The 26,495-nt window shown below is 40.7% G+C and overlaps 2 protein-coding genes across 2 annotated transcripts; one reads left to right on the forward strand and one right to left on the reverse strand.

Annotated features, from left to right (window-relative positions):
• The first annotated feature begins 1,659 nt into the window (after window positions 1-1,659).
• TSPAN13 (tetraspanin 13) lies at window positions 1,660-22,201 on the forward strand. Its single transcript, XM_071560847.1, has 6 exons — window positions 1,660-1,799; window positions 10,531-10,698; window positions 11,673-11,753; window positions 12,597-12,710; window positions 13,067-13,177; window positions 14,325-22,201. The coding sequence occupies exons 1-6, from the start codon at window positions 1,737-1,739 to the stop codon at window positions 14,397-14,399; spliced, it is 612 nt and encodes a 203-aa protein (XP_071416948.1). The 5' UTR covers window positions 1,660-1,736; the 3' UTR covers window positions 14,400-22,201.
• On the reverse strand, window positions 19,622-24,874 carry AGR2 (anterior gradient 2, protein disulphide isomerase family member). Its single transcript, XM_071560848.1, has 8 exons — window positions 24,812-24,874; window positions 23,048-23,185; window positions 22,703-22,766; window positions 22,571-22,623; window positions 21,499-21,572; window positions 21,053-21,116; window positions 20,538-20,621; window positions 19,622-19,942 (listed from the first exon to the last, which is right to left on the reverse strand). The coding sequence occupies exons 2-8, from the start codon at window positions 23,175-23,177 to the stop codon at window positions 19,893-19,895; spliced, it is 519 nt and encodes a 172-aa protein (XP_071416949.1). The 5' UTR covers window positions 23,178-23,185; window positions 24,812-24,874; the 3' UTR covers window positions 19,622-19,892.
• Between the last annotated feature and the right edge of the window lie 1,621 nt (window positions 24,875-26,495).

Raw genomic sequence — 26,495 nt, forward strand, 5'->3', positions numbered from 1 at the left:
GGTAGGTATACATCAGTAAAAAAACAGCGAGTCTTTGCTATTTGCATGAGAAAAAAATGTGTGTTATATTTAATTGCAGAAGTTTGGCAAAACATCAAAGAGCATAGAAAAAAGATGTTTAAAGTAATAATAAAAAAGAAAAACAAAAGACCAGAGTAACAGACCAGGAAAGACAAAGCATGCTGGTGTTCAACCTCTCCGTGTCTCACTGCTGGCAAGGATTACTTGCCTGCTGGGGCTTCCTTTAGCAGATGAAGGCCAGCCAAATTACGGAAAACAAAATGCTTTTGGAATTTCCTCCTTGAACTGTTTTGGTGACAAGCTCCTATTAAGAATTGTTGTGAATTCATCAGCAAGTAGATGCAGCTTCCTCTGTGTACTGGGAACTGATCATCCCAACTTCTTCTCTGGCATCAAACCCTGACAAAGTAAAACTACTGTGTGATGCCACCTTACAGACACCCCGAGGGAGAAACGTGTCTCCTTGACTATCTTGGACACTAATTCTGCAACAACCTGTGCACTTTGAAATAACCAGCACTTAAGAGATCTGTTGTAGCTGTTCCAAAGCATCACTCAGCAGAGCCTAGCCCATGGCAACTGTGAGGACAGGATTTTGGAGGGTTCTACTAAACTGGGACACCATTCAAATCAGTTAAGAACAGTAATAAAAACTAGGTACTGAATAGCAGGAAATTACTGACACAGGATTTTTGTAAAGGAAAATAATTGCAAGTGAAAACATTTAACCCTAAAACTAAGGAAATGTACAGATGTAAACATGTAATGTATATATACATGTATATATGGCCAAATTTCTCAGACGCAGAGATTTGGGAAGGGCTCTCCCCACGTGGGTGTGCCCTTTGAGCCTGTGCAGTGGATTTTTTAGGTGAGGCACAGCGTGCACAGAACTGGCCTCACCGTTTAAGTCCTAAGGTTCATCTACCACTGCCGAGTGAGCTTGGACAGTGACAGTAAAGTCCTCGGGACTGTCACAGCACCCGGGGGCTGACCCTGCTGAGCATCCGAGATGTGACGGGATGGGATGGCAGGGAGGCATTGAACTGCCAGTGGGCAGTCCCCACTGAGACTCGAACTCAGCACCTTGGGATTCAGAGTCCAGAGTGCTCTCCTTTACACCACGGGACCGCCCCCAAACATGTAATGAGGCACAATGGAAACACAACTTAGTAAAAAAAAAAGGCAATTAAAAACTGTTAAAAATAGAAACAAGTGGACAGTGGTGGTGCTAGGTTGTGGTTGGACTTTATGACTGAAAGATCTCTTCCAGCCTTGGTGATTCAATGATTAGCTGGTAAATCTAACAGTACTCCAACACTTTCACGGCCTGCACAAGTCAGTCTCTGTCTGTGTCCCCGGTATTACACGTCCCACGGGGTGTCCCTCACACGGGCCATGGGTGTCTTTGGGATTACACGTCCCACGGGGTGTCCCCGGGATGACACGGCTACGGACAGCCCCTTACACGGCCACGGGATGTCCCTCACAGGGCCCTGCCCGGAGGCCGCGGGGAGGGGGGCGGGCCCGCACGCGCCGCCACAATAGGGGGGAGCGTGACGTCACCGCATATTTGCATACATTTACCTTTGCGCCCGTCGGCAGCCAATCAGCGGGCGCCGCTCACCTGCTGCGGCCGCACCCGCGCGCACCGGGGGCGGGGCCGGGGCCTCCTGGAGCTCCGCGGGTGCGGACGCGGGCGCGGCGGGGCCGCGATGGCGTGCGGGGGCTTCGCCTGCTCCAAGAACTGCCTGTGCGCCCTCAACCTGCTCTACACGGTGAGTGCCGCCGCACTCAGCCGGCCCGGGCCAGCGGGGCTTCCTCGTTCCGCCGTCGGCTGCGGGGGGAGGCGAGGCGAGGCGCCGGGACTCGCCGCGCTTACCCCGGCGGGCCGTGGCTGCGGGGCTGGGGGCGCTCCGGGGCTCGGCAGGCTTTTCGTCGCGGCCTCCGGCTCGGGAGGGTGGGGTGGGGAGGCTGAGGAGGTGATAGCGCTTAGGCCGAGCTTTGTCACCGCGCGGACGTGGCTCCTCGGGATCAAAATCCAGGGCGGCCCGGGAGCGCTGCCGTCCAGGGCCGCGGCGGTGCCGCATCTCCCGGCAGAGCGGCCCCGGGGCCCGGCCCGCCGTGCCCTTTTTCTCCGACAGGAAAGGGCGCTGCACCAATCCAAGCGTGAGACAGGCAAGGGTTTGATTTGTTGTTGCTCATCCAAGCAGCGTCGCCGAAATAAGTGCAGCTCGGTCAGTGACAAGGCCCCCAGGCCTTCCCCATCGGTGTCTTCTGGGATGGACCAGGGAGCTGCAAAGTCTCGCTGCTCCGGGTGGTGAGAACATATGTGAGAAAGACGGGAAAGGAGTATGTTAAACTGAAATAACTGACTTGTGGGGAGCTCCAGGCAGGTGCCTGGCTTTGCTCCGGCATGTTGGAGGACTTGTTTTCAACAGAGAACAATAAAATCTCTAACTGTGTTATAGCTATAGGGTTTTTTCTTTGCTATCTATTTTTAAATGACACAGAAATAGCAAGAAACAGTAGTAAGTGTAATGGCTTCCTCTCAAAGCACATCTGGAGAGGTAGTGAGGCCTCTAATGTTTCAAGTTAACAACTGTGCTTGGGGCTGACTTTCAGTAGACTGAAACTGAGGCCAGCTGGTGCTTGTGGACAGTTCTGCCGGTGCTGTTCCAAAAGCATTGCCTGACCTCGGCTGAAGGCAAGAGCAGAGAATAAACTGATGTAACGCTGGTCACCAGAACAAGCCGTTCTCATGGCTGGTGGTGGTTACGGTGATCCCCAGGATGGAGCGTGAATGGATGTAGAAGTGCCTGTGCTGAAACCATAGCTGGCTGTTACATTCTTTGGTGTATGAGGTGACTCCCCCCTTTCCTCAGGAAAGAGCAGAACATAAACCTTTATGTGGGAGAGGCTGCACTGCTGCTTGCCCTCCCTCCTTGGAGGAGGTTGCAGAGCAGAATATGACTCTGAAAAAGTCTCTGGAGCACGCTTAGGCAGCCCAGCGTGCCCACTGTGAGTGTCAGCTGGAATCCCTCTGATGGCGTGTGTTGCTGCTCCCAGCCAGAGCAGATGGGCGTTGCCTCGCTAGATATCTATAGTTGGAGGTAAGTTTAGTGTATGTAGACTGTCATGATTGCAGCTAAGATAGAATCACAGGGTAGCCCAGATCGAAAGGAACCCCAAAAGACCATGACCTACTTTTTGTGGGATTTTCCAGTTCTAGCGGGCGGATTATAGTTGGGTTGTCCCATCCCCATTTCACTTTTCAGTGAAAAAGGGGGTAATGCAAGACTTTCTTTGTTATTGTTGTTATTGTTCAGTGAGTGACAGAAGAGTGAGAGAAATTTAGATCTTTCCCATATAATACATGCACAAATCTCATTGTGTTGTCCTGTGGACACCAGTTGTTTTTGTTTCTTTTAAAGACTCCATTACTTATTCCTACAGCCATTTATTAACCAGGTATAAGGAGTCTGGTAGGTCTTCTGGGCATATTTGGCCTCAGTAAGGGTGAGTTGATCTTTGGGATGTCTGTAGTTCTGTTTGTGATATCTGTACAGTGCACCTATGACCTGAATCTTGCTCTGATGTCTCCTTGAGTAGAATTTACTTTGTGGGTGTCACTTGGTGTTCTGTCATTTGACCTATGCAGAGCATATGTTTTTGCTAAAGGGAAGGACTGACATTTTTGAATGATAGTTACTAGACTGTGCAATTGTTATTGCTAGTCTTGTTTATTAATTACAGTTAAGTTACAAGACTAATGCTTTCAAATTCTGAGTTTCAGAAATAACATTTAAGGCACCTGGGTGGCCCAGTGGAGGTGATCTAGTAAAATGTGGGAGCTTCTGTGTTCCTTGATTAGGCAAAACTCTGACAACACAAGTTGGGTTACAACAGCACAATGAACGATGGACTTACTTTCTATCAACTGGAAAAAAATACAGAAGACAATCAGGGCAATAACTACATCATCATCTTTTTACATGACGTTAATTCACTAAAAAATGCTGAGAAGGAAGTAGTGCGGGTAAGAAGGGATAGGTAACATTTCTTGAATGTTTTTGTAGCCAGCATTGATGTCTGTATGACATTCTTGGAATGAATTAGCCCTCAGAACTGTATATTGGAGGTTACAGCTTATATTTTGTTTTTCTTTAAAACACTTCTAGGATAGGATATTATATTCAAGCTTTTTTTCTTCTTCTTTTTTTAAGTGTTGTCTTGTTTTACTTTTTATAGTAGGACACTAATAAAATATATGTCCTGGCAGTAATAAATCAGTTACTGGTTAAAGGCAAGAAACCAGAAACCCAGTAACCTAATTGCTCACTTAATGTTCTTTTCAGATCTTACTTTGCTGGTGGCTTTTGGTTCTTCTCTGGACAAAGTTAATGTCCTTCAGCCTTGATTCTATTTTTAAATTTATTTTATATGAGTAATTCTGGCATCTGTGCTGAGTCTTGCTGACTTCAGTATTGTTTCTTACGGGTAGAGGAAGAGTAGAGGAGAATAATTGAGACTGTTTATTGACTCTGTGCATATAATGATGTGTATTGCTGGAATAAGCCTTATGTTGGAGAACTGTCTGTATAGAAAGACCTTTAAAATAATACTTTTTGATATCCGACTAATTTTCTCTGTATTTATTCAGTCAAATCTACATTTCTGATCAAATGGCAAGTCTATACAAGTTGTTTAAACTGCCTCTTCACAGAATTAATCCAAATTCCAGGATCTATTTGTAGCTTAAGGATTCCAGTCTTTCAAGTATAAGAACTCTAGATCCTCACTTTAACAAGACAAGGATTTCCTTTGCTAGACAGTGTTCCTTCCAAGGAAGTCTTCAGGAATTGTGTTTAAGTGCAAATAGTTGATATTCTAAATCAGATTTTCAGGGAGGAAAGGGAAATTCCAAAGTCCTACCTACTGGTGAAAGATGGACATGGTAGATGGGCCACAAGATTAAATATTTGAATTAAAAAAATACTGACAGTTCATTCAGATGGTGTGTGCTGGTTTTGTCACCCAAACAACTTCTTAATTATTGCTGCAGCAGCAAACATGAACCATTTCTTGTTAGTATGTAAACATCTCACATTTGTTTTGATGAGCAGTTTTCCAGTTTTTCTTACACCTAGATTGGCCATTTGATTTAAAGTAAAACGTATAGTACCTTTACATTAGAAGTATGTACTTTTTAGTAGCACAAAATTCCTCCCCCAAAAGCACACACATTTCCTCTTTACACTAGAAGATACCTTATTAATTTACTTTTTATGTTACTTTGCTCTTTGAACCTGTTTTTTTGTTTGACTATTAAATGTCCTGGGTTTTGCATCCATTTTCAAAGAATTGTGCTTGAAAGGTTGGGGTTTTTTCTCCCCCCCCCTCTCCCCCATCACTGCCTCTTGTTCTCTGGATGCCATAATTATTAAAAGTGCATTTGTACTATCTGCCCTAGTTATCAAATTTTGTTTGCCTGTATTATGGGAATATGCAAAGATGGGTATAGGAGTTCTCGGATTTGGACGACACGTGTTTGTTATCATGGAATGTTTTGGGTTGGAAGGGACCTTAAAAATCATGTAGGTCCAATCCCCCTGCTGTGGGCACGTACACCTTCCACTAAACCAGGTTATTCAAAGCCCTATCCAACCTGGCCTTGAAGGTTTTAATAGAGTTTTTAATTCATAAAGTTTTTTGCAATGTTTGTCTTACAAGCAGAGTTCCTGATGCAGAAGAGTGACCATGTTGCATCTTCCATGCAAATCTGTCAGCTCCATCATTTTGCTGCTTAGGGGAAACCTGTTGTTAAAGAGGTGAACGTCTGGATTTTCCTAGGGAAGGGGTGTATGACTGTGTTCTGTGTTGTCATATAATTCCTGACTGGTGTAGTGGCTGGGCAGAGCCAGGTACAAGCAGACAGGAATTAGAGAATCACAGTTCTTGCCTCAAGTGGCAATTTCTTTTACAGTGGTAAGTCAGTCTGTGATCTCTTGAGTGCAATTCTGTTTTGGTTTGTGTAAGTTTGCTTTCAGCTGTAAGAAGTAAATAGGATACTGTTTGCTCTGTCTGATGGATTCTGGTCAGCATTAAGGAGGGCAGCATTAAGTTTGCCCCAGCACCAGCCAGTTCTGTGTTGGTCTTGCTCACTGTCATGACTGGATCCTCAGCAAATGGGATAGGTGGCCTTGTAGCCATTTCTGTCACTCTCAAGGACATTTTGAAGGCAGCAGTATAAGCTGTGCTATCTGGTCTCGATGTGTAAATAAACAGTGGTACAGGAGTCGCCAGGTCTTTGGCAAGGAAGGGTAATGGGTTTTGTTCTCCTTGACATTTTGGGAAGGTTTCTGTGCTTACACTCAGGAGCACAGAATAGTACAGCAAATATGCAGATATGTATTTGTGGATCTCTTGCCACTGCTGGGGAATGCCCTCGCTACTCCATGTGTCAGTTTATAGCCCAAGTGTGGCAGTTTGTGGTGCCATCTCAGAATCAAGACATGCTGAGTCTTTAGACCCAGGAATGGGTTTTTGTTTCTCCCTTGTCATGTGCAGAGTGCACAGTGGCATTTAGAGCTATGAAAGCACATAGTCCTTAGGGAAAGAACAGGAGAACAACAGGGCAGGGAGGAGAAGGCTACATGGGGCATGGTATGTTTGATACCGGTGATCTTTGTAGCCATCTGAGTGGTGCAGATGGAAACTAAAACCAGCGCAATTATGGAGAGGCCCTTTGAGTGCCCTGTAGATGTCCTGTAGCTTATATCATTAGTTGTGTTCTTTGTACTGTTGTTTTTCTGTTGAGGGTGATATATGAATGGAAGAGGAATCATCGGGCTTCGTGAAAACATTTTGCAACCTCTTAAAAACAACAAACAAACATGCAAGCAAAAGTAAACATTTTAGAAGACAATTGTTACTGCTGTGTAGTGGAAAGGTTGCCTTTCCAAAGACCAGGGAGTATTGAACAGGGGTTGAATCTCATTGACATTTTAGCATGAAAGTAGTTTATTACATGGCCAATAACACGAGTAACTCTACTAGTCCTGAAACTGAAAGAACAGGCTTTTGTGGTAAGAGTCAGGAATTCTGCCTTTCACATAAATTGCTTGTTCCACACTGCATGTCTCAGGGCTGTTCAGTAACCAGACTACTGATCACTCTTTGTTTAAGTCAGTCACATAAAGGTAGAAGATTTTGCTTTCTGTTAGGAATCCTTTGGAGATACCTAAAGCTTTCCTTTGCTTACAGTAAAGCTGAAGGAACTCTGTAAAGAGATAAAGTTCCTTACAGGTTGAGTAGCTTACAACTGTGATAAAAACCATTTCAACTTAGTCTTAACTTGCTAAAGATGCATCACTATATACTGTTGTTTGCTTGTAATTTTAATGTGGTGGCTTTGGATGAACTCCAGGGAAACACAAGAGTTGTCTATTCTCTAATTGATTCTCTATGGCTGTGCAGAAATGGTTGGCCAAGTTGAAGAGGAGAGTGATGTAAACAGCTCTACCTTCAATATATATGCCATTTACGGTTTAAAGTCCCCTTAAAAGTAGTGAAATATAAACTTAGACGTGGAGAGAGAGGTTAGGGAGGATGTATTTCATCATCTGTGTAATCTCCCTGGTTTTAGTTCCTGTTCCACATCCAGCCTAACAGCTATTCTGTGAATATTTCCCTTGTTGGTACCCGTATAAAGGCTATCCAATCTCTTTACCTGGGAATAGTGAGTCAATATTTCATGACATTTAAATTCTGAAATGCAGTTTTTACTGACTCCTCATTGGGCTGAGGCTGTAAGAAAGCTGTGGGAACATGAACTTCTGCATATGACTTCCTTCCTAGCCGGCAGTCCGAGCTACTTGAAATACCAAAAGGTTGCCAGTTAGTCAAACCAGCAGATTTACTGGTGGCTTGCTGATGTAGTAAGGAGGAAGTGGCTCTAGCATTTGAATTGTTTCTCAGTGGCATTGTCTACACAAATAATCTGTCAATATCTTGGGGGTTTTTTGGTGATTTAGACTGTCAGCTTTTATGTAAGTATACAAAGGGTACATGTGAAGAGAAACACATTTTTTCCAGGAGTGAGGAAAAGGAACAGCTATGTGCATAAGTGAACTAAAATTTAAAGAACAGAGCAAAATAGGAGATTTGTTAGATTTGTTGTTATTTTTTTAAACATCTCTGAAATTCAAATGTTTGTATATAACTATATTACAAAAGATGTCATCAAAAGTGGAGTCTGATCCATTCCACTTTCAGAAAAGTATAGTGGAAATCATTGGGAACAAAGTTTCATCTGCTCTTTGTGAAATAAACTGGAATTCGACATTGCTGTTGAGATTTTTTTTTAGTAAGTTTGAGATGCTGTGTAGTGACAGTGCGAGTTCAGTGTTCAAAATTTGGTAAATAGCATGGGATATCAGCCAGCATTTTTTGATTGGAAATTGGGTTTGGGGATTTCTTTTGTTGCTCGCATGTTTGTGGCACTTGCATGGAAAAATAAGTCTTACCAGTGAAATGAGACAATTAAATAAAGTGGGTAGACATAGATTGGAACAGGTAGGTCTTGCATTTAACTGTCTGATTAGCAAGGCTAATTTTTAATCTACTAATACCAGGAAGTCTATAGCCTTGTGCAAAATGGTTCAGAAAATTTGTCTGTGTCAGAGCTAAGGCTTTTTCTTTTGTTTTCTATTTTTTTTCTTCCCCCTTTACAGTTTTGATTCATGACACCTTAGGCTGTTGTTTTGGTTTTAAATAAACATGGTAATTAAGGCTTTTTGTTTAAGAGAAACAAAGATAAAAGTGAAATAATCCTAAAACTCTGCTGGTATTGAACAATTCCTTTGAATTTTATGTTGGATTTTAGTCTCTTCATGTGTTGAGAGAAGTGTAAGTATGACAAGTATCCTGCTTTTGTTCTTGCAGACCCTTAACTTTCTTTGTGTGGATTACTGGCTTTTGGTAAAGAGTTTTTTGAGATGTGTTCCTGTGGGAGCACTCAAAAAAATACCCACCATGTTTTGACCTTGATGAGCATCTCAACTTATTTTCTTGATGTTACCTTAGCTTTCTGTTTCAAAAGCAGCATTACATAAGTCAGTTTTCTAAAATGTACGTAAATTGAAAAAATAGTGTGGATGCATTTGGCATTAAAACCAACAAAAATGCCCAGCTGTAGAGTAGGTATACTGAAGTGGCAAGTTGGAAATTACCTCCTTTGTTGTTTTTTTTTTTTAATCCCCTCCGCCAACCTCCAGGTAAGCAGTAAAATGTCACGAGGTGTGCCTTGTTTGAATGGAAACTAGAGAGCAGGTCTAAGTGCTTGCTCTGTATCTGTTGTCAAATACAGCCAAGGAGTTGGACTAGACTAAGTGCTTACTGTTTCATGTTGAGGGTTTTGAGTTTGTTGGGGATTTTTTTGTTTGTTTTTGTGGTTTGGTTTGGGGTTGTTTTGTTTTGTTTTTAAATAATGATACAACTTCTGGATTTTTTTTGTGAGGTCGGCATTTCGGAAAGTTAAAACTTGCATGTTGAATTGGCGTCATTTAACAGAGAATGTAGTGAGTGATGTGTCACACCAGGTTTCAAATCAGAGACTGCACTGGACATCTGGGTTGGCTTTGTCTGCTGCTTTACCTCATTACAGATTTCTCTTCAGCTTTTCATGTTGGAATTTTTTTTTCAATTGTGTGGGTTTTGGCATGGAAACAGGAAAGGCTGGAGTTTCCTGCCCATATAAACAATAAATCCCAGTGAACTAACTGGGACAGATTATGCTTGCCTTCCCTGAATACCATCTTGAAAAGCAAGGAAACAGCATAAGTGGTTTGGGTATCAAAACAGGATTTACTTAATAGTAGAGCAGTTTTCTTGAAGAAATATGTTGCTGAGACACAGTGTTTTACTGCATGAAGTTCTTGAGATTCAGATCTAAAATATGTTTTTGTGTGACCTTGTTAAGTGTTACGTTGTATCATCAATCATGCAGCCACGTCTCTAATTAATACAGCTGTATCCCTGATCAGCTTTGCAAAGTGCACTTTTTTACACATCAGAGCTGTGGAGCTGTATATTCCACTTTCTTTAAATACACTGCCTCAGTTTCACAAAATATCTGGAATTTTTGTTCTTATTCTACTCTGTGACTTAAAGTGGATGATTTTTAGCTTATTTGTCAATTATGTTAATCTATGGTTTAGTATCTCTAGTCAGTCACAGACAGTGCAACATGGCTTGACTTGTAGGTAGATTAAGTTGTAACAGTTCCACATCAGCAGTATTGAAGAACATGTGTGACTTAAACGTCTGGAACTGAAGTTACCTCTACAATGAAGTGGAGTATTGGTTTGTTTAGCATTGTGCTGCTTCTCTTTGCACCAGAAAGGAAAGTTGTACCTTTCTACTAACAACTTCAGCGTAACAAATTTATCCGTGGATCAGATTCTCTGTTAACATGCAGACTAACTTTGTGTTTTCTCTTCCCTCCAGCTGGTGAGTCTGCTGCTGATTGGAATTGCGGCATGGGGAATTGGCTTTGGCCTCATCTCTAGTTTCCGAGTTGTTGGAGTGGTAATTGCAGTTGGAGTCTTCCTTTTCTTTATTGCCTTAGTCGGATTGATTGGTGCGGTGAAACATCATCAAGTATTGCTATTCTTTGTATCCTTCTGACACACTGCATTGATTGCCATGTAAACAACCTGCTCTGTCAGCTGAGACTGATGGGGAAGGTGCTTCAGAAACAGAACAGATATTCACAATTTTATTTTGATCAAGTACAGTCTAAGTTAGACTTCCTTCCTGTTTAACTTTATTTGGGCATCCTTTTTTTCTCTCGTGTTTGTGCTCTGAGGACAGTATTCACATGTAGTTTTTGGACAGGTTTTTATGGTGGCTCACTGTGTCACAGGTGCCTCTTGCTGTGCGCTCAGGCCTACACAGAGCTGAAGTGTGCAAACAGTTAATGTTTAACCTTTGTGGTCTGTGAAAAAGTATTGACCTCCACTTTACAAACAACTTAATTGTGTGAGGTACATTCCTCCCTCTGAGCACAGCAGCCAAATTGTGAAGGCAGTCCACAGTTGTCAAAATGCCATCTTTAATATCAAAGTTTATTCTTTTTTTTATATTGTTTTCAGGTACATTAGTACAAAAGTGTGTGAGACTGTGTTCCAAGAGCAACTCTTGACTTTTTTTTTTTTAAGTCTAGGCTAAAGTTATTTGTAATTAATTACAAGACTATATCATTGAAAAAAATATTCTGAATACGCAATACCAGAAAAATACTTTCTTTTCTACAACATGAAGCCCCTAAAACTGGAGAAATTAGCTGTTGTAGATTTTCCTCTCCAAGCTCCTTTTATTAACTTCTCTGCTCATGTTTTCTTGCTAGGCAAGAAGTACCTAACCTGGAAATGCCAGCTATGTATAATAATAGCCAAAAAGAGACAATATATGGTGATTGAGTTCTGGGAACATTATTTAGGTCATATTTTCGACATCCAGTCAGAATTTGCTTCTATAGTTCTTCTGTTTCAAAAGACTTACTGTTACCCAATGAAATAATATCATTATGTGTATATGTAATAAAAGCAAAATGAATTTGAAACTATATCCTTAACTACTGTTTCCAGTACATGATTATTCTTCTTCTAGTCTTTATTGTCCAGTTTTCTGTCTCCTGTGCTTGTTTGGCACTAAACAAGGACCAGCAGGTAAGAAAAGTTTCATGACTTTCAGTTAATGTATAGCATAATATTATAAATATGTATGTACACAGGCACACATATTTGTGTACAGTCTTTCACAAATTGGGGAGAGGATATTTTAAGAAAATTGGCATTATCCTGTTAATTAAGGACTAGATCTTGATCAGTGCTTGACTCTGGTAGCTAGAAAGAAATACATCTGGGTCCTGAAATGACTTTCAGATGTTTGGGTTTTTTTTAATTGATTTGTTTTTAAGCTTTCTTTGTAGATTTATTGTCACAGGTATAGCAGCAATAGTACCTTGAATATACCACGAGTTCAGCAATTTAAGACAAGCTGATGAAATCTATAGTAATCATAACGTAAAGGTGGCGAGGCCACTGAATTGTTCTTGTGTAACTGAAAATGTTGTAACTATATTAGGAACAGAGGTGATTCTTACATGTGAAAGTAAAACATTGTCCATGTGGTATGAGACTTTTTCCAGCATAAGAAGTGGGCAAGGGTACAGTGACTGAATAATCAGCTTTTGCATGTGAGCACACTTTTTGTTTAAAGTCTGAGCAGTCCCAGTTGGATTTCTTGCATGTCCCATTACTAGTGCTCTTGTTGGGTTTAGGAAAAACAAAGAAAGAAAATTAATTATACCCATGAATGTGCTGCTGCTAGGTGCTGTTATTTCATTAGCTCCCCAGACTGTTTGGACACTCAAGTATTCTTTAGTATATTATCCTATTAAACATCAGTATCTGAAGGCTTTAGTTAGCGCATTATCACCTTGGCCTCATATTGGTTTGCAATTGAGAACAGTTTAATTAATATAATATGTGTTTGCTTATGCCTTCTAGAGTGAACTTCTGGAGGTGGGATGGAATAATACCAACAGCGCAAGGACAGATATTGAGAGAAATCTGAATTGTTGTGGGTTCAGAGCTTTTCATCCAAATGAAACCTGTGCAGCTGTAAGTTCTTCAAGTGTGAAAAAACGTAACATTTTCACACTGTGTTTGTTCAAAAATTTCACGCTGTGTTTGTTCAAGTCTTTTCCCAGTTACAGAAAAGAGTGTTTTTAACAAATGTATAAGGTAGTTGTTGCAGTGATACTGAGCTCTTCTGTGTTACCTTATTGGAAAGACAATCTCAGAGCACCCTGCTCGGGTTATACTCTGTTACAGTCATTCATGTGCTTGCTTTTTTGGAGGCTTTAAAACTGCTGGAGTTTGTCCATGGCTAGCAGTCTCTTCTAGAGCAAACTGGATACTTTCAGTCAATGAATTGTCATCAGAAAATGGAGTGAAATTCTCTGTATCTGCTACAGGATTGTTTTAGAACTCGCCAGTGTAAACCATGTGCACCGATAATAGAGGAATATTCTGGAATGGTACTGAGATTTGTTGGAGGCATAGGACTTTTCTTCAGTTTCACAGAGGTGAGTAGGAGGTTAGAAAATGGAGTGCTTTTCCCCCGCTTTTAAGGCTCTGTTTTGCAAAACACTTAATTTTAGGGCATCTATTACAGGAAATCTCAGTTCTGTCTCAGGAGTCAAATAATTAATTAGGTCAAGTTTTTCAAGGCTATCAGCTTGCTTAAGTCTGCCAAAAGGAAGGCTTGTCTTTATTCAGCACCAGGAATTCTTGCAACTTTGTGTTATTTAGACAACAAACTGCAACATTCAAATGTGGTACTGTAAAGTTTTAAGTTGTTTTGAAAGTTAGTTATTCAGTCTTACTGTTTTCCAACATTAATAGAAAGAGTGCTGGTTTTTTACCCTGTTCCCTCTTCCTTCCACCTTCTCCCCTCTCATGCAGACACACAGTCTTCCAGGATTTTTTTTTGTGCCACCTGTAGTGCAAAGATAGAGTTACAGGATGAGTGAATTGAAATAGAAGGTTAAAATAAAGATCTTTGACTCTTTGTTTTACTACCATGATGATACATAATTTTCCTTATTGATTGTGCACAAAAAATCCTCAGAGGAGGTCTGTTAATGACCCCATAGTACAGCATGTGAAAATACTCCTGCTGCCTTGTGCAGTTTTTAGAAGGTTTATAGGTACTACAGCAATGACAGAGAGACAACAACTTAAACAGAATCAGTCTGATTTCAGCCATCAATTTCCCTACTGAAAAAGTGAAGCTGCTGGGAAGAAGGGATGATGTGGTTGAGAGAACGTCAAGATTGAAAATGCATTAGAAAAATAGCCTTCTAGTTTAGTGGTAACTGTAAAATGAAACAATTTGCAGGATTTGTTTATCACTATACAAAAAACAGTTTTGTGGATATGTATCATTTGGAGAAGTGGGAGAATAATTTAGCTCTAGACATACCTGTGGGTAATATTTTGTATGGCATTGTGGATACAGTTTTGGCATTTTTGTTTTGTTCTCTCTGTTGCTACATATGAATTTTTTTGGAGAAGGTGCATCTTGTTTCTCATTAAGAAAGCTGGTGTGTGGTTGTACAACTTTAGCAGCAGTACAGTATCATAAGCTTGTGTTTAAAACAAATTTTATAAAACTGACAGAAGATGAGGTAGGAGCTTCCGCTTAATAGTGTCTTTGGTTTTTATTTTCAGATTCTGGGAGTCTGGCTGACTTACAGATACAGGAACCAAAAGGATCCTCGTGCAAACCCCAGTGCATTTCTTTGATAAGCTTATGAAGGACTGAATCTTGTCTCTGCACCCTCTACTTAAAAATACTGATTCTCCATAGTTTGGTATTTCTCCATAATAGGAATTCTACATGTACCCAAAATAAAATCTAATTTCCATAAGAAAATGTGTAGTTTTCATACTTAATTTCCACTATTTTTCTTCCAAGAATCTCTATCTTAAAGTAGATGGGTGCATTCAGTAGCTGGACAGAGTTGAACTGCTGGTTAAAAAACTGTGGAGACTTTGTTAATTGATACAGTGAACTCTATACAGTGAGTTTTATAGCACTACTAGCTTATCTGGTGTCAAAAAAAACCAGAAGTATTTTCTGCTGTATTCATTGATTACAAAAATTCACATGAATTCTCACTAAAATGATAAAAATGTATGGTGGGTGGTTGGGTATGATTTGCTTAGGTTTTAGGATGAACTCTGGTAAACTTCTTGTCTCCCACTTTCCTGTTAAGGTAAAAATAGAAGCTAAAGATGTTATTTTCTGTAGTGCACATAAGTGTGTGTTAATGACTACTGTAGCCTTCACCCCTCCCCTTCCCTGTTTGTTTTGGCTTTCTGGTAGCTTTAGAATTTTGTTGAGAGTAAAAATAATTTTAATGGATATTGTCACTACGAGAACAATGAATGAAGAAAAGCAGGAGAATGTAATCTGCAGCTGATTAACTTGAAACTTTTTTTTTTCTTTGACAAGTGAATGAAGTTTGGTATTTGCACAATCAATGTCTGTCATCTCTGATGTAAGAAACTTGACGTCTGGAAAGTTGTTGTACAGTTATTTTTTTCAGATGGTGTAAAATTATTGTTGTAATAACTCAGCAGTGTATATTTCTGTCATCCAGATAACAGTCTTGATTTCACGAGAGATTGAATGATGTGTAAGAAAAGAAAAAACAAAACAAAACTATGGTTTCCAGTAGTTTGTTTTCTACTAACAAAGAGTTCAAGTTCGATGGGTATGTTACCTATTGTCTGAGCTTAAGGAAAGTATGGTGCCTCTTCCTGCTTGTAACAGAAGTGCTGCATCAGCTGGAACAGCAGACATCAAATCACCTGCGGTGCATAATGTCCCATTTGTTTCTAATCACGCTGAGCTGCAAGACTTGCACTCCACCTCTTCATACAGTTGCAGCTTCTGGTGTGGTAGGCAGCTGCTGTAGCCTGAAATACAGCTCTGCAGGAAGAAAAGGGAAAGAGTGTTAAGGCCCTCTGCCAAGGAATACAGCACCTGAGCCACGTGGAAAGGAAGTTAGAGAGGGCAGACATAAGTAGGTTCTCAAAATCTGTCTTTACTAGGGAAATGCCTTCGTACTCCTGCAGCAGAGGCATAAAGTTGAAATACATGCCAATCAGAGCAGAGTTTCATACTTTTACTCCTGAAGAAGGAATTATCTCGAGGTTTGGAAGGGGAAGAGTGGAATTTCAATGCAGAGAGATGTGAGGAACTTCTAGAACTGCTTGTCTTTGGTTGTAGCTGGTTCTTCTACATCCGCGGTCAGCGCCACCTCCTGGTGCTGCTCTGAATTCCTGCTGTGCCTGTCCTGCTCTTTGTCTGGTTCGAGCACATGTTTGGACATTCAGGGTAAGAGCTCACTCGTATGCTGGAAGACCTTAAGAGCCTTCAGACACTGAAGGTTAATGTAAATGTATGCAGCGCTTCATACCCCCAGTTACTGCCCTTTTAAAACAACTAACTGGCCGTCCTCAGTATGTGTCAAGAGGACAGTGATGATCTTGTGATTGCCTTTAGGAACAGTTCATTTTCCCAGTCTAGACAGGCTCTGTATTTTGCACATTGCAGTAGTAAAGCAAGGAGGAGTCATATGGAAAGGGTTACTGAAGATTAAAATAATACCATATTGCTGCTTCAATTTTGACTTTTTTTCCTAATTATTTTGTAGTGTGTAGTTTTTGGTGGGCCTGGTTTCCTAAAAATTGGAATGCAAATGTGCATCAGTGTGGAAAATACTGAAAATACTACCACTTCAAAAATGCAAGTCTTAAAATGTGAATTTGTTTAAGTGATCAAAAGATGGGTTGGTAGATCATGTGGTTTGATTGCAGTTTTTCTATCATTTTAATAATACTTTGTCTCTTCAGGATTGTGATTTAAAAAAACCCCAAAACCAACGCACACAAACCTTGATATTCTCGTTAGAGGTGTGGATTCACTTTCCAAACCTGATCCTGAAGGGGGCCAATGAAACACCTTGAGTCTAACTTTGGTTTTAGGAAGGGAAGAGGGTGGCCTCTCAGGGGCGGTCTGACTCTTGTGAGTATACAAGACACTGTTCTGTTCTTAAATGTCAAAATAGAGCACTTAAAAAAAGACACCTATTCTTGGTGTGTTTTGTTGAAGTTTTCTTTCTTTGCCTTCTCTTCTTGAAAAAGGAGTCATTGCCATATAGACTTTTTTGTTGTTTGTTTTCTGGAGAGGCATTTCAGTTCTTACCAGATTGCTTGATAATTGGACTTCATTGCTTCCAGATTTTCTAGAAGCTATTTACAGCAGCAGGGTATCAAAGTATTGGAGTGATTTAACTTGGATCATTCATATTGCTTACATTAGGTGTCTTTTGACCCCAATTGTGTTGCAATACTCTCATCTTAAAAGTTCTTTTTTCTGGAAAAAAGTAGAAAGTTATCTTGACTTCATTCGAAACACCTATATGTTTTTATCATATAAAAATAATTGGCTGGAAAATAATGAATCTAACTGTTTTGAATCTGTATGAGAAAGTGAATCCAGACCTTAACTAACATACTGAAATTACGGCACAGTATCTGCTTTCTTTCACATGAAAGTAACTATTACAGAAGGAAAAACTTGCATAACTTGCAGTGATACCTTTAAAAATATACCCTAAAAGCTATAGCTGACAAGTGAACAGGGATGTGCTAGAGTTACCAACTTGCATTATTATTTTTAGGTCCAATTATTTAAAGATTGTCTGAATGCTAGTGGACTTCTGAAAAGCCCATATCACATGTACTTCAGGTTATTGACCTAAATATTTCAGCAATGATTTCCAGGTTTTCCAAAGAAATAGAGGCATTTATAGGTATCTCAGCTTGGCTTGGTGGCTCTGTAAACCTAAATAATGTGTATGTCTAGGAGAGAATTAAAAGAGCAGGATTAAGTTGACCATTTATTAAGATTTCTTGAAAATGACAAAAGCATAGCCTTGAGTGCAAAAAAATTAGTTCCGTTTCAAAAACTAGTTTCTTGGTACTTGCAGGCTGAGCTAGCTTGGATATTTGCATCTATAACATGTAGACAGGCTACTAGAGCCTTGTAGGTTATATGCCTTATGTCCATTTGCTGGATGTTACCCATGGGATCAGTACATCTGCATAAGAAAATGATCAGCTTTAGTAGTGTTATAAAAACATTTTTAAAACATAATAGCACAGGCAGCTTTTGTTTTATATCAGAGACAGAGCTCTCGCAAGTGTAGTTTGGGTGAAGTAGGTAAAGATGATTCTGATAACCAGTTGCTTCAGCCTCTGCTGCCCCTCTGCTAAGTGATGTGACAACTTATTTTGCTATTCGTCACTGTTAGCTGCCTCAATAGAATATTTTTGCCCCTCATTGCATCTCTTTTTCCTCTGTCTTCTGGATGCTGCAATAGAAACATCTTACTGAACTGCTGAAGGAATACGGGGTTCCATGTCTGGGACCATTTCCAGGTGCGAGTTGAGATTTTCTGGTTGGTAGAGTTCACATAGCTTGCAAAAGACACATTAGCAAGTACTTTCCTTCTAATTTGCTGAGAGATTCCCTTGAGCTGGAACCCTTGCTTCTCTCACCTTCCTGCCTTCCCAAGTGTTTTCTTCTTTCACAATTCTCACCATGACTGGTAGTGGCAGTAATGGTAATAATAATGGTAAGAATGCTGTCATTGCCGAAGAGCTGAGAAGATAAGGTATGGTCCTGGGCAAAGCTTTTCTCAGTGATGGTGCTGCTGAATTCCTAGATATTTGGGGAGGGGAAAGTCTCCCTTTTGCCGAAGTGTTAAGGTGGTATGTACTCTCATGGTGTTCATCTGCAGCATTAACTTTATTTCAGACTTCTCTTGTCCCTTTTGGGCTTGTAAATAAGCAATCACAAGCTGTAACAGTTATGAACCAACCATATACTCAATCTGGTATCACTTTATTAATCATCTCAAGGCTTTACTGAAATCTGATGTAAGTAGGGACCTTTAAAGGGAAGCAGTTTTATCTTAAATCCCTCCAGAATGCAGTTTAAAAACAAACAAACAAAAAAGGAAATAAAAAAGCTCACATGCAAACCCATCCTCTAGTCTCAAATACTTTTCTGGGAAAGGTTTGCACTTCCTGTTATCTTCAGTGTAAAGAAAGGAATGATAATATAGGGAAAGGAAAGGAATTCTATATAGGCTGATGCTACAAGAAAATAAATGGAGATAAAGCAGACCGAGCAATACAGAGCTTACGTGGCTGCTGAAATGAGGTAAAAATCTGCTTTCCTCCCCTGAGTTTGGTTGGGTAATTTTCTTCATAGTAGCTTGCATGATGCTGGGCTTTGGATTTGTGGCCAAAACAAGGGCTGATAACATGAGGTGATTTTCTGTGATTTCTAACACTGACACAGAATTGAGATCTTTGCTGCTCCTCACACTGCCTGCCAGCAAGTAGACTTGGGCTGCAGAAGGTGTGAGGGCTACACAGCTGAGGCAGCCGACCCAAAGGGGTATTTCATATCATATGGTGCCATGCTCAGCATATAAACTGGGGGAAGAAGCAGGCAAGGGCAAGGGGATGTTTGGAGTGATGGTGTTTGTCTTCCAAAGTAACCATTATGTGTGCTGGAGCTCTGCTTTCCTGGGGATGTCTGAACGCCAGCCTGCCCATGGGAAGCAGTGAATTAATCTTATGTTTTATTCTGCATGTGCACACAGTTTTTGCTTTACCTGTTAAACTGTCTTTACCTCAACCCACAAGTTTTGTCACTTTTACCCTTCTGATTTCTCTCTCCCAGCCCACTGGAGTGGAGTGAGAGTTCGAGCAGCTGTGTGGGGCTGAGCTGCTGGCCAAGATTAACCCACAACAGCCCTTTTCCTTCCAAAGTGCTGAAATGTCAAGTGCAAGCTGTGGTCTCAAGCTTAACGTAGTGATTTTGCTCTTTCTAATAATGGTAGGTGAAGACAAGGAAAAAATCCAAAACACAGCAATGTTTTGTATGTAAACACTTGAAGTGAATTTATTTAAAAAAAAATCATTTTTACAGTTGGATCATACAGTATTCTGTATGCCTTAAATTAAAAGCCTCCAGCTTTTAAAAATGCTGCCCAGTACAAAAGTGCTAACATAGAACTGTAGAGTTTATGTATAGAAACCATCATTACACATCACTAAATATCTCTCTAAGTAGTCTCTTCACCAGTGTCAATGCATGGAGAAGAGATGCAAGATGAGACTTCAAAATATTTAAGGGCTTCCTTCTTCCCCTTACAGTTCAGTCTTCAGGAGCTTCAGTGCCTTCTGCATATTTGAATACACTAGAAATGAAATATTCATGCATGTTATTTTTGCTGCAACTTCCTCTGCCAGCAGCTACAAATGCTGTAGAGAAAATGTCATTATTTTTAAAGCTTTTAAATCGCAAGCCTATTGCTATAGGGATTCTGATGCACTGTGATCTTCCAAGCAATTTGTGAACGTCATGGCGTTTAATTTTGGCTGGTGAGAACATACATCTGCTAATGCAAACGCAGGGACATTCACAGGGCAGAGACAAGAGCTGTGCAACAGTGAGAGAGGGCTGTAGCAAACATCCTTCCCTGCTCCCAGGTTTCCTGACCTGGCCTGGCAGGACTTGTGTACAATAGTTCTCACCACTGCTTGCAGTGAACACTGCTGAATTATGCAAGTTCCTACTGCCTTTAAAACAGATGGATGCTTAAGGCTCCAGGGTACTGCCATCATTTTCCTCACCTCACCGAGTTTAAGTCTAGCATCCTGTTTAATTTTAATCTTAGTTAAATGTCTTTCAGCAGGCATCTGTATTGCTTAGTGTTATTTTTTTTGCTTGAAAAACGTGACTGATGAATAGACTGTGACTGCTTTTTCAGAATGTTTCAGAACACTACTTACACAGTGAAATGTCAGAGGGCTCGTATGCATAGAGGCGGTTTGAGTATCTTCCAGTAATATCTGCCCTCACAGTCAGGGAAGGATCTGAGAAAAAAACATGAGAGAAGTTGTAGAGCATAGGACTAACCTTCAATTGGAAGGAAATAAAAGGAAGTCAACCTTTTGCAGCCCTACTTGCTTCCTACATGTTTCTGCAAGACTTGTCTGCTTCCGCTAACAGCCAAGATACTGTTCTTCAAAACAATTACTGGCATTTCAATTTTAAGTGTTATGTTTGCAGGGTTGTTAAGAATGGGATAGGTTACCCATTCCAGGGACTGTGGCACTGTGTCATTGAGGGGGTAATGCTGGAACTGTAAAGCTGGCTGGGGTTGCTTTGATATTTGATCCCTAAAACTGACTAGAACCTTTATACTTCCATGGAATAAATTCCTGTTAATAAGCCTGAGGATTCAAGATGCATGGTGCAGCAGAGGCTCTGTTCTGAGCTCAGCTTTGATGCTTGAGGTACTCACCTATGAACAAAACCCGAGGGACATACTGGCCATCAGGTGCAAGATTCTTGTCTGTGGTTTCATACTTAAAGAAAACAGAAAAGATTTCCAGTCAAGGAGGCCATGTTACATAAAGATCTTTTTCCTTCATTGTACTTTGTGTTATGAAATACAGCTCAAACAATGCATTTTGCAGTTTAAGAGATTAATTGCCTGGGATGCAGATTTTTAACAACTGGAATTTCAAATTGTTAACAACAGGTCACGCTCTTGTTAAACTTTAAATTTTCTCACATTTTGTGTTTATGATAGCTACAAATGAAAAACAACTTAGTACTAAATCTATTATGCTTCAGCAGTGGTTATCTTCCTAGCCAACTCTAGCTATTAAACTGAAGCTAAAGAAGTCATAATTAAAAATAGAACTTTATTGCTTTTATTTAGTGAAGCATAACTGGGAAACTTACCACAAGGTTCAGGAGAATGAATTTTTCAGCCAGTTTCTGTATATCTTTGTGTTCAGCAAAGACCTTCTTGAGAGCTAGAGTGGAAACAAATGGGAAAGAAAATTAAAAATATGCCCCTGAAATTGTTTGTCCTCAAAAAAGAAACTCAAGCAAAGTGGCAGAATAAAAATGAGAATTCACAGTTTACAATTGTAGCAAATGAGGACTTCCAGTTCATTCCAGTGGAAGATGATCTGCTCAGTTATATTCTGCATTAAAGAGTAATTATAATGGTATGAAATGTCCCATCTTCAGACAGTGCAGCTGGCTCTCAGATTTGTCTGCTTAGGTTTGAACTTGAGCATTTGACCCTTCCCACCTCCTGTTCTACTATTGCAGTTTCTGGTGCTGTTTCTTAAGGCACTTGACAATACAACATGTAAGGCTTCAGCCTATAATGTTTGGAAAGGTTTTAATTATCGTAGAAAGATTCTTCTCGAGTTACTGCAGCTATGGACAAATGCAAAGGTCTTGCCATGTGGATCAACCTGCAGGAAGAAGGGCCCACAGATACACTAGGAAAAGAGCAGTCCCAGTTGGCAGAAGTCCTGCAAGACCTCAGTTTCAGCCTGGTTTGATTGAGTCCCTGGCTGGATTCAGTTTCAGTCATTGATGATATTGAGAACTGAATATGTCTTTTCCAATAAATTATTGTTTCTCTCTACTCCTGGTCTTGCTACTGGTTTTGACTGATTGTGGCATGAAGCAAAACTGTATTTGTCAGATATCAAACCCTGCTGACTCATGCTTGTTTCTGTATCATGTACTACTGAATTACCATTTTTATTTTATTTCTACACATTAGAAGATACCTGTGCGGGATAGCAACCAGAACAACACTCACCATGCTTGTCCAAGTTAGGACTTCACTAAGGCTTATCCGCTTATCCAGCAAGCAGAATGGTGGCTGATTTTTTTTTTCATTTTAAACAGCCCTTATCCAGAAACTGAAAACGGAATTTCCTTCCCTCCCTAACCCTCCGCACCCCCCCCCCCCCCCCCCCCCCCGCCCTCCCCAGTGCAAAAGGATTACCTTGGCTGTGCGGGCAGTCTTCCAAATGGTGGATAATCATCAGGGGTTTCTGGCTGGAAAAGAAGAGCCCTCGTTAGGGACGGTGGGGTCGCGGGGGGCTCGGGGCGTGCGCAGGGGTGGCAGGGTGGATACCTGTGCTTGGCACGGAACAGAGCTTCCTCGTAGGTCTGCGTCCAGATGAGCTGGTCTCCCCAGCCTAGGGAGGGGGGTGGGGGGACACACACAGGCACAGCGTTTACAACCGCGGGTTCGAGTCCTGCCCCTGCCGACCTCTGCCGGCAGCGGCTTGGAACAACCCCGCTGCCAGGGTGCTTTAAATCAGCAATGAAGGAGGAAAGGGGGCTAGGAAATACTAGAAAAGGTATTTGCAAAATAGATTACAAGAAAACTAATTTCTTTAGAGGAGCTTAGTAGCCAAAGCGTCCACACGATTGAACTTTTTTCTTTAATTTTTTTTTTTACTTGTTTGGTTTTTACCTCTGGAGAGTGTCTGAGGCAGTTTTGGCTTAGCAGTAGTCTCCTTTGTATCCTTCTTGCCTGCATCCTTTGCCAGAGCACAGGAGATGGCAACGAGCAACAGGAACATGGACATGTAACTCTTCTCCATGGCTGGTCCTGGAATAGGAGGAATACATGGGAAGCTTCGGTCACTGCGATGCCCCCCGGCTTGTGCTGGGAGGTGAACGGCTGATAAGGACGGGTGGAGCAGCAGGTCAGGTCACAAATATGCAGTGAGGTGAGTCAGAGCTGAAAGGAATCGCTCCAGGCAGGGGCCTGGGCTTGGGGAACGGCGAGGAACCCGGAGGTTTGTTGAGCAAAGTGCCCTGGGGGACCCACCTGTTTCTCACTGCCCTGCTCATGCCACTGGCCTGTGACCCTTCTAGGATGTGCATGCAGGCGTGTTTGTTAGTTTCTCTCTCTTCTTTTTACATATATTGAATTTGCTCAGTAAAATAACTAAGTTTTGGCAATTCCAAAGTACTTGCAAGTTCTAATAATTTCACAATTCTACCTTGATCTTCCAGTGCTCTAGTAACCCAGCAGCAGGTGCTGACAAATTAACTTGTTTCAACTTTCCCCCCATTTTGCTCTGGGAGCGTCAGATGAGAAGTCAAGATGTTAAGCCATGCTTTACAGTCAGTGTTAGCATATAGACAGGGCTTTATGGTGGTGTTGAGACTTCCAATTATGTCTTCTCCCTTAAAAGTATCAACTAATCCTTAAAACCAGCAGGATCTATAATAAAAAGAGTGGGGAGGAGTTGCTGTGTTGCACAGTGAGAACTGAAATGGGTGTTGAGAGTAGAAGCAGCACACGGCAGAGCTTTTCCTGAGCCAGACTCTGCAGACCAGACATGTCTGTTGGGAAGCTCCTCAGCTTTTCTGCTGGGATGTTTCTCTAAAGGGGTACAACCACTTCAGCAACCTGACTGTTTTCTCATTACATTTCCTCCTAGAAACTAGAACCAATATAATGATGATAGAGAATTTAAAGATACTCTAAAAGTGACACAGAACATTCAAAAGATTCATAAAACCCCAAAACTAATAAAACAACAGGCTGACAATTTTTAAAGTTCAGATAATGAAAATTAAACTTCAGGGAAACAGAAGTGTTTTTCTGGGTAGGAACTACAGGAGGAGACAGTAGCTGAGTTTCCATCAGTGATTCAGTGCTCTTTGCTACTGGGGTGTCCAGCAGAGCTCAAACATCTTTAACAGTCACTGTTTCAAGGGAATGAAATACAACTTTCTGCTGTAAGAAAAGTCTTTTTGTCAAGGAAGAAAATTGCACGAAGTTGAATTAAGCTCTGTGGATAGTCAGGGTTGCCTCAAGAGTTGTTTTGGCCAGAGCTGTATGGAGGAAGTAATGCTTCTTTAAAAAGAAGAAAAAAAAAAGGTATGAAACAAACAGGAAATTGAAGACCAGGCACATTTTATACTGTTTTGGAGGCAGAGTGCAGAAAGCAAAGACAGAGGAACATTAAACCTGCTCCTTAAAAACTTTGACTCTGGAAGAATATGTACACTTTTGAAAAGTTTTCCAAAATAACCCCTCCGCTGCTGGTTCTCTTAGCTTGCAAAGCCAACATTGTTGTACAATTTTCCCTCATACCAAGCTGTCCTGGACTGTACCTGCCTTGCAGTCTTTTCTTTCTATTGATCACATTCTCCAGCCCCAGGAGCACTAGTTCACAGCTCGCCCAGTACTTTCTGAAGCAGTGAGTGTGCAGTGCCTTACCTTGTTTACTCTCCGCCTGCCAGGGTGCGAAGGTATTCCCTTGTGAATGCTGCTGTTCTTTCTGCCTATTTATGCACCTTCACAACCCAACTCCACCCACAAGATTTGAATTTGAATACCACTTCCAAAGAGCTAACCTTTGAAGTTTTTTCCCCACCAAAACATTCAGAATTAATTTAATAATTAAATAACATTACAGTTTACTCTCAGGCACTGTATCTAAAGCTCAGAGACATTTCTGTAAACTTACAGGATATTTATTGAAAGGTGATTTTAAAAGGTTGGCAAAGAACCAAGTCCAGGTAAGCTGAAGTCAAGACTCCTGATTTGCCTGAAGAGTGATTTGTCTTTCTTTGATTGGTTGGAAAATCAATATGGATCCCTGTTCTTTTAGACCCTAGAAAAAGTTAAATTGATGACCATACACATTATACAGATATGTGTGTACACGTCCACATGTAACAACAAATAGAAAAACTGTAGTAATACCTAAAAGAAAGTTCATTTGAAGCTATAACAAAAAAACTGTGTTTATAAGCAGGGGTCTAAATAATAATTTAATTCAAATTTCATGATAAGTAGTTGTGTAGACATTTATTTTTAACTGCAACATAAACACCAATCACTTTAGTTTTCAGATAGGCATACAATAGTGCAGTGCTTAGGAAAATGAGACCTTTTTGGGTGTCTGGAAGGCCATTCCTACTGTTGTGCTGTCCACAGATGGTCGTTCCACAGGGAGGTTGGTGTGCTTCGGTCCTCAGAAAATGTATGTTAAAACTACAGTATGTTCTTGGTATATGCCTCATAAATTTCAGTGAGATTAAAATCACATGTTGATGGGCAGTGAGTACTTAACATTGCTCAGCTGGGTAGATGAAATCCATCAGATATGGATTTTCCTGTTTAAAATTCTCAGTGTTCTCTGCTGGCTGCTAACAGCACCCATTTGTTACGAATATATGTAAGAGAATTAAGAGCTTTGGATCACAATCTGGATTTGGATTTTTTCTTTCATAATTAATTAGAAAAACAAGATGCAGAAGCAAGATGGTGAACTCAAGCTAAAAAAATCATTGCTCTTCCTTACAAATATTCAGTAGTACCATGCTTTGCTTAGCTGCTTGACTTAGAAGGGTTAAACTAAAGCTCCCAGGGGCATCAGTCATTTAAACTTCCCTTCCTATATGTTTTGTGATACATACATGTTTTCCTGAAAAAGAAAATTTCTTCTTCTTCTCCGTGAAGATTTAGAGATGTATTTTGTTAGCTTCTATATTGTCTATCCAAACCACATCCACTCAGGTCTTCTTTCAAATCATACACCAAAATAAGTTTCCAGGATCCATGCTTGGACATAGGACCACTCACTTTGGACAGTCAGGTTACACACTTAATCCACCTCTGTGCAGCTGTAGAAGTAAACCTTGTGTACTCATTTCTGAAATGTTGGTCTCTGCTCAAAAAATTTATAATTGTAATTTAACATGTTCTTGCTGACTATCTTCGGTCACATCTAAGACCATTTGGTAGTTTTAAAGCCCATAACAGAAGTTCTAGTTGCTTTCTGGTGATGTGAAGTGATAATGAGCAGGTAGGCTCCCACTCACAGACTTTTTTAAAAAAAATTGGGTTTTGTCTAAAAATGCATCCTCAGAATGAAGCCCCCCCCCCCCCCCTCCTT

Source organism: Pithys albifrons, chromosome 7, assembly GCF_047495875.1.
Source record: "Pithys albifrons albifrons isolate INPA30051 chromosome 7, PitAlb_v1, whole genome shotgun sequence".
NCBI lineage: Eukaryota > Metazoa > Chordata > Aves > Passeriformes > Thamnophilidae > Pithys > Pithys albifrons.

Coding starts and splice junctions, on each gene's coding strand:
- TSPAN13 (XM_071560847.1), top strand. CDS start 1,737: ATGGCGTGCGGGGGCTTCGCCTGCTCCAAGAACTGCCTGTGCGCCCTC. Junction 11,754..12,596: donor CACTAAACAAGGACCAGCAG/GTAAGAAAAGTT, acceptor TATGCCTTCTAG/AGTGAACTTCTGGAGGTGGG. Junction 12,711..13,066: donor CAAATGAAACCTGTGCAGCT/GTAAGTTCTTCA, acceptor TATCTGCTACAG/GATTGTTTTAGAACTCGCCA.
- AGR2 (XM_071560848.1), bottom strand. CDS start 23,177: ATGGAGAAGAGTTACATGTCCATGTTCCTGTTGCTCGTTGCCATCTCC. Junction 21,117..21,498: donor TCATTCTCCTGAACCTTGTG/GTAAGTTTCCCA, acceptor GTTTTCTTTAAG/TATGAAACCACAGACAAGAA. Junction 20,622..21,052: donor CCCTCGGGTTTTGTTCATAG/GTGAGTACCTCA, acceptor TTTTTTTCTCAG/ATCCTTCCCTGACTGTGAGG.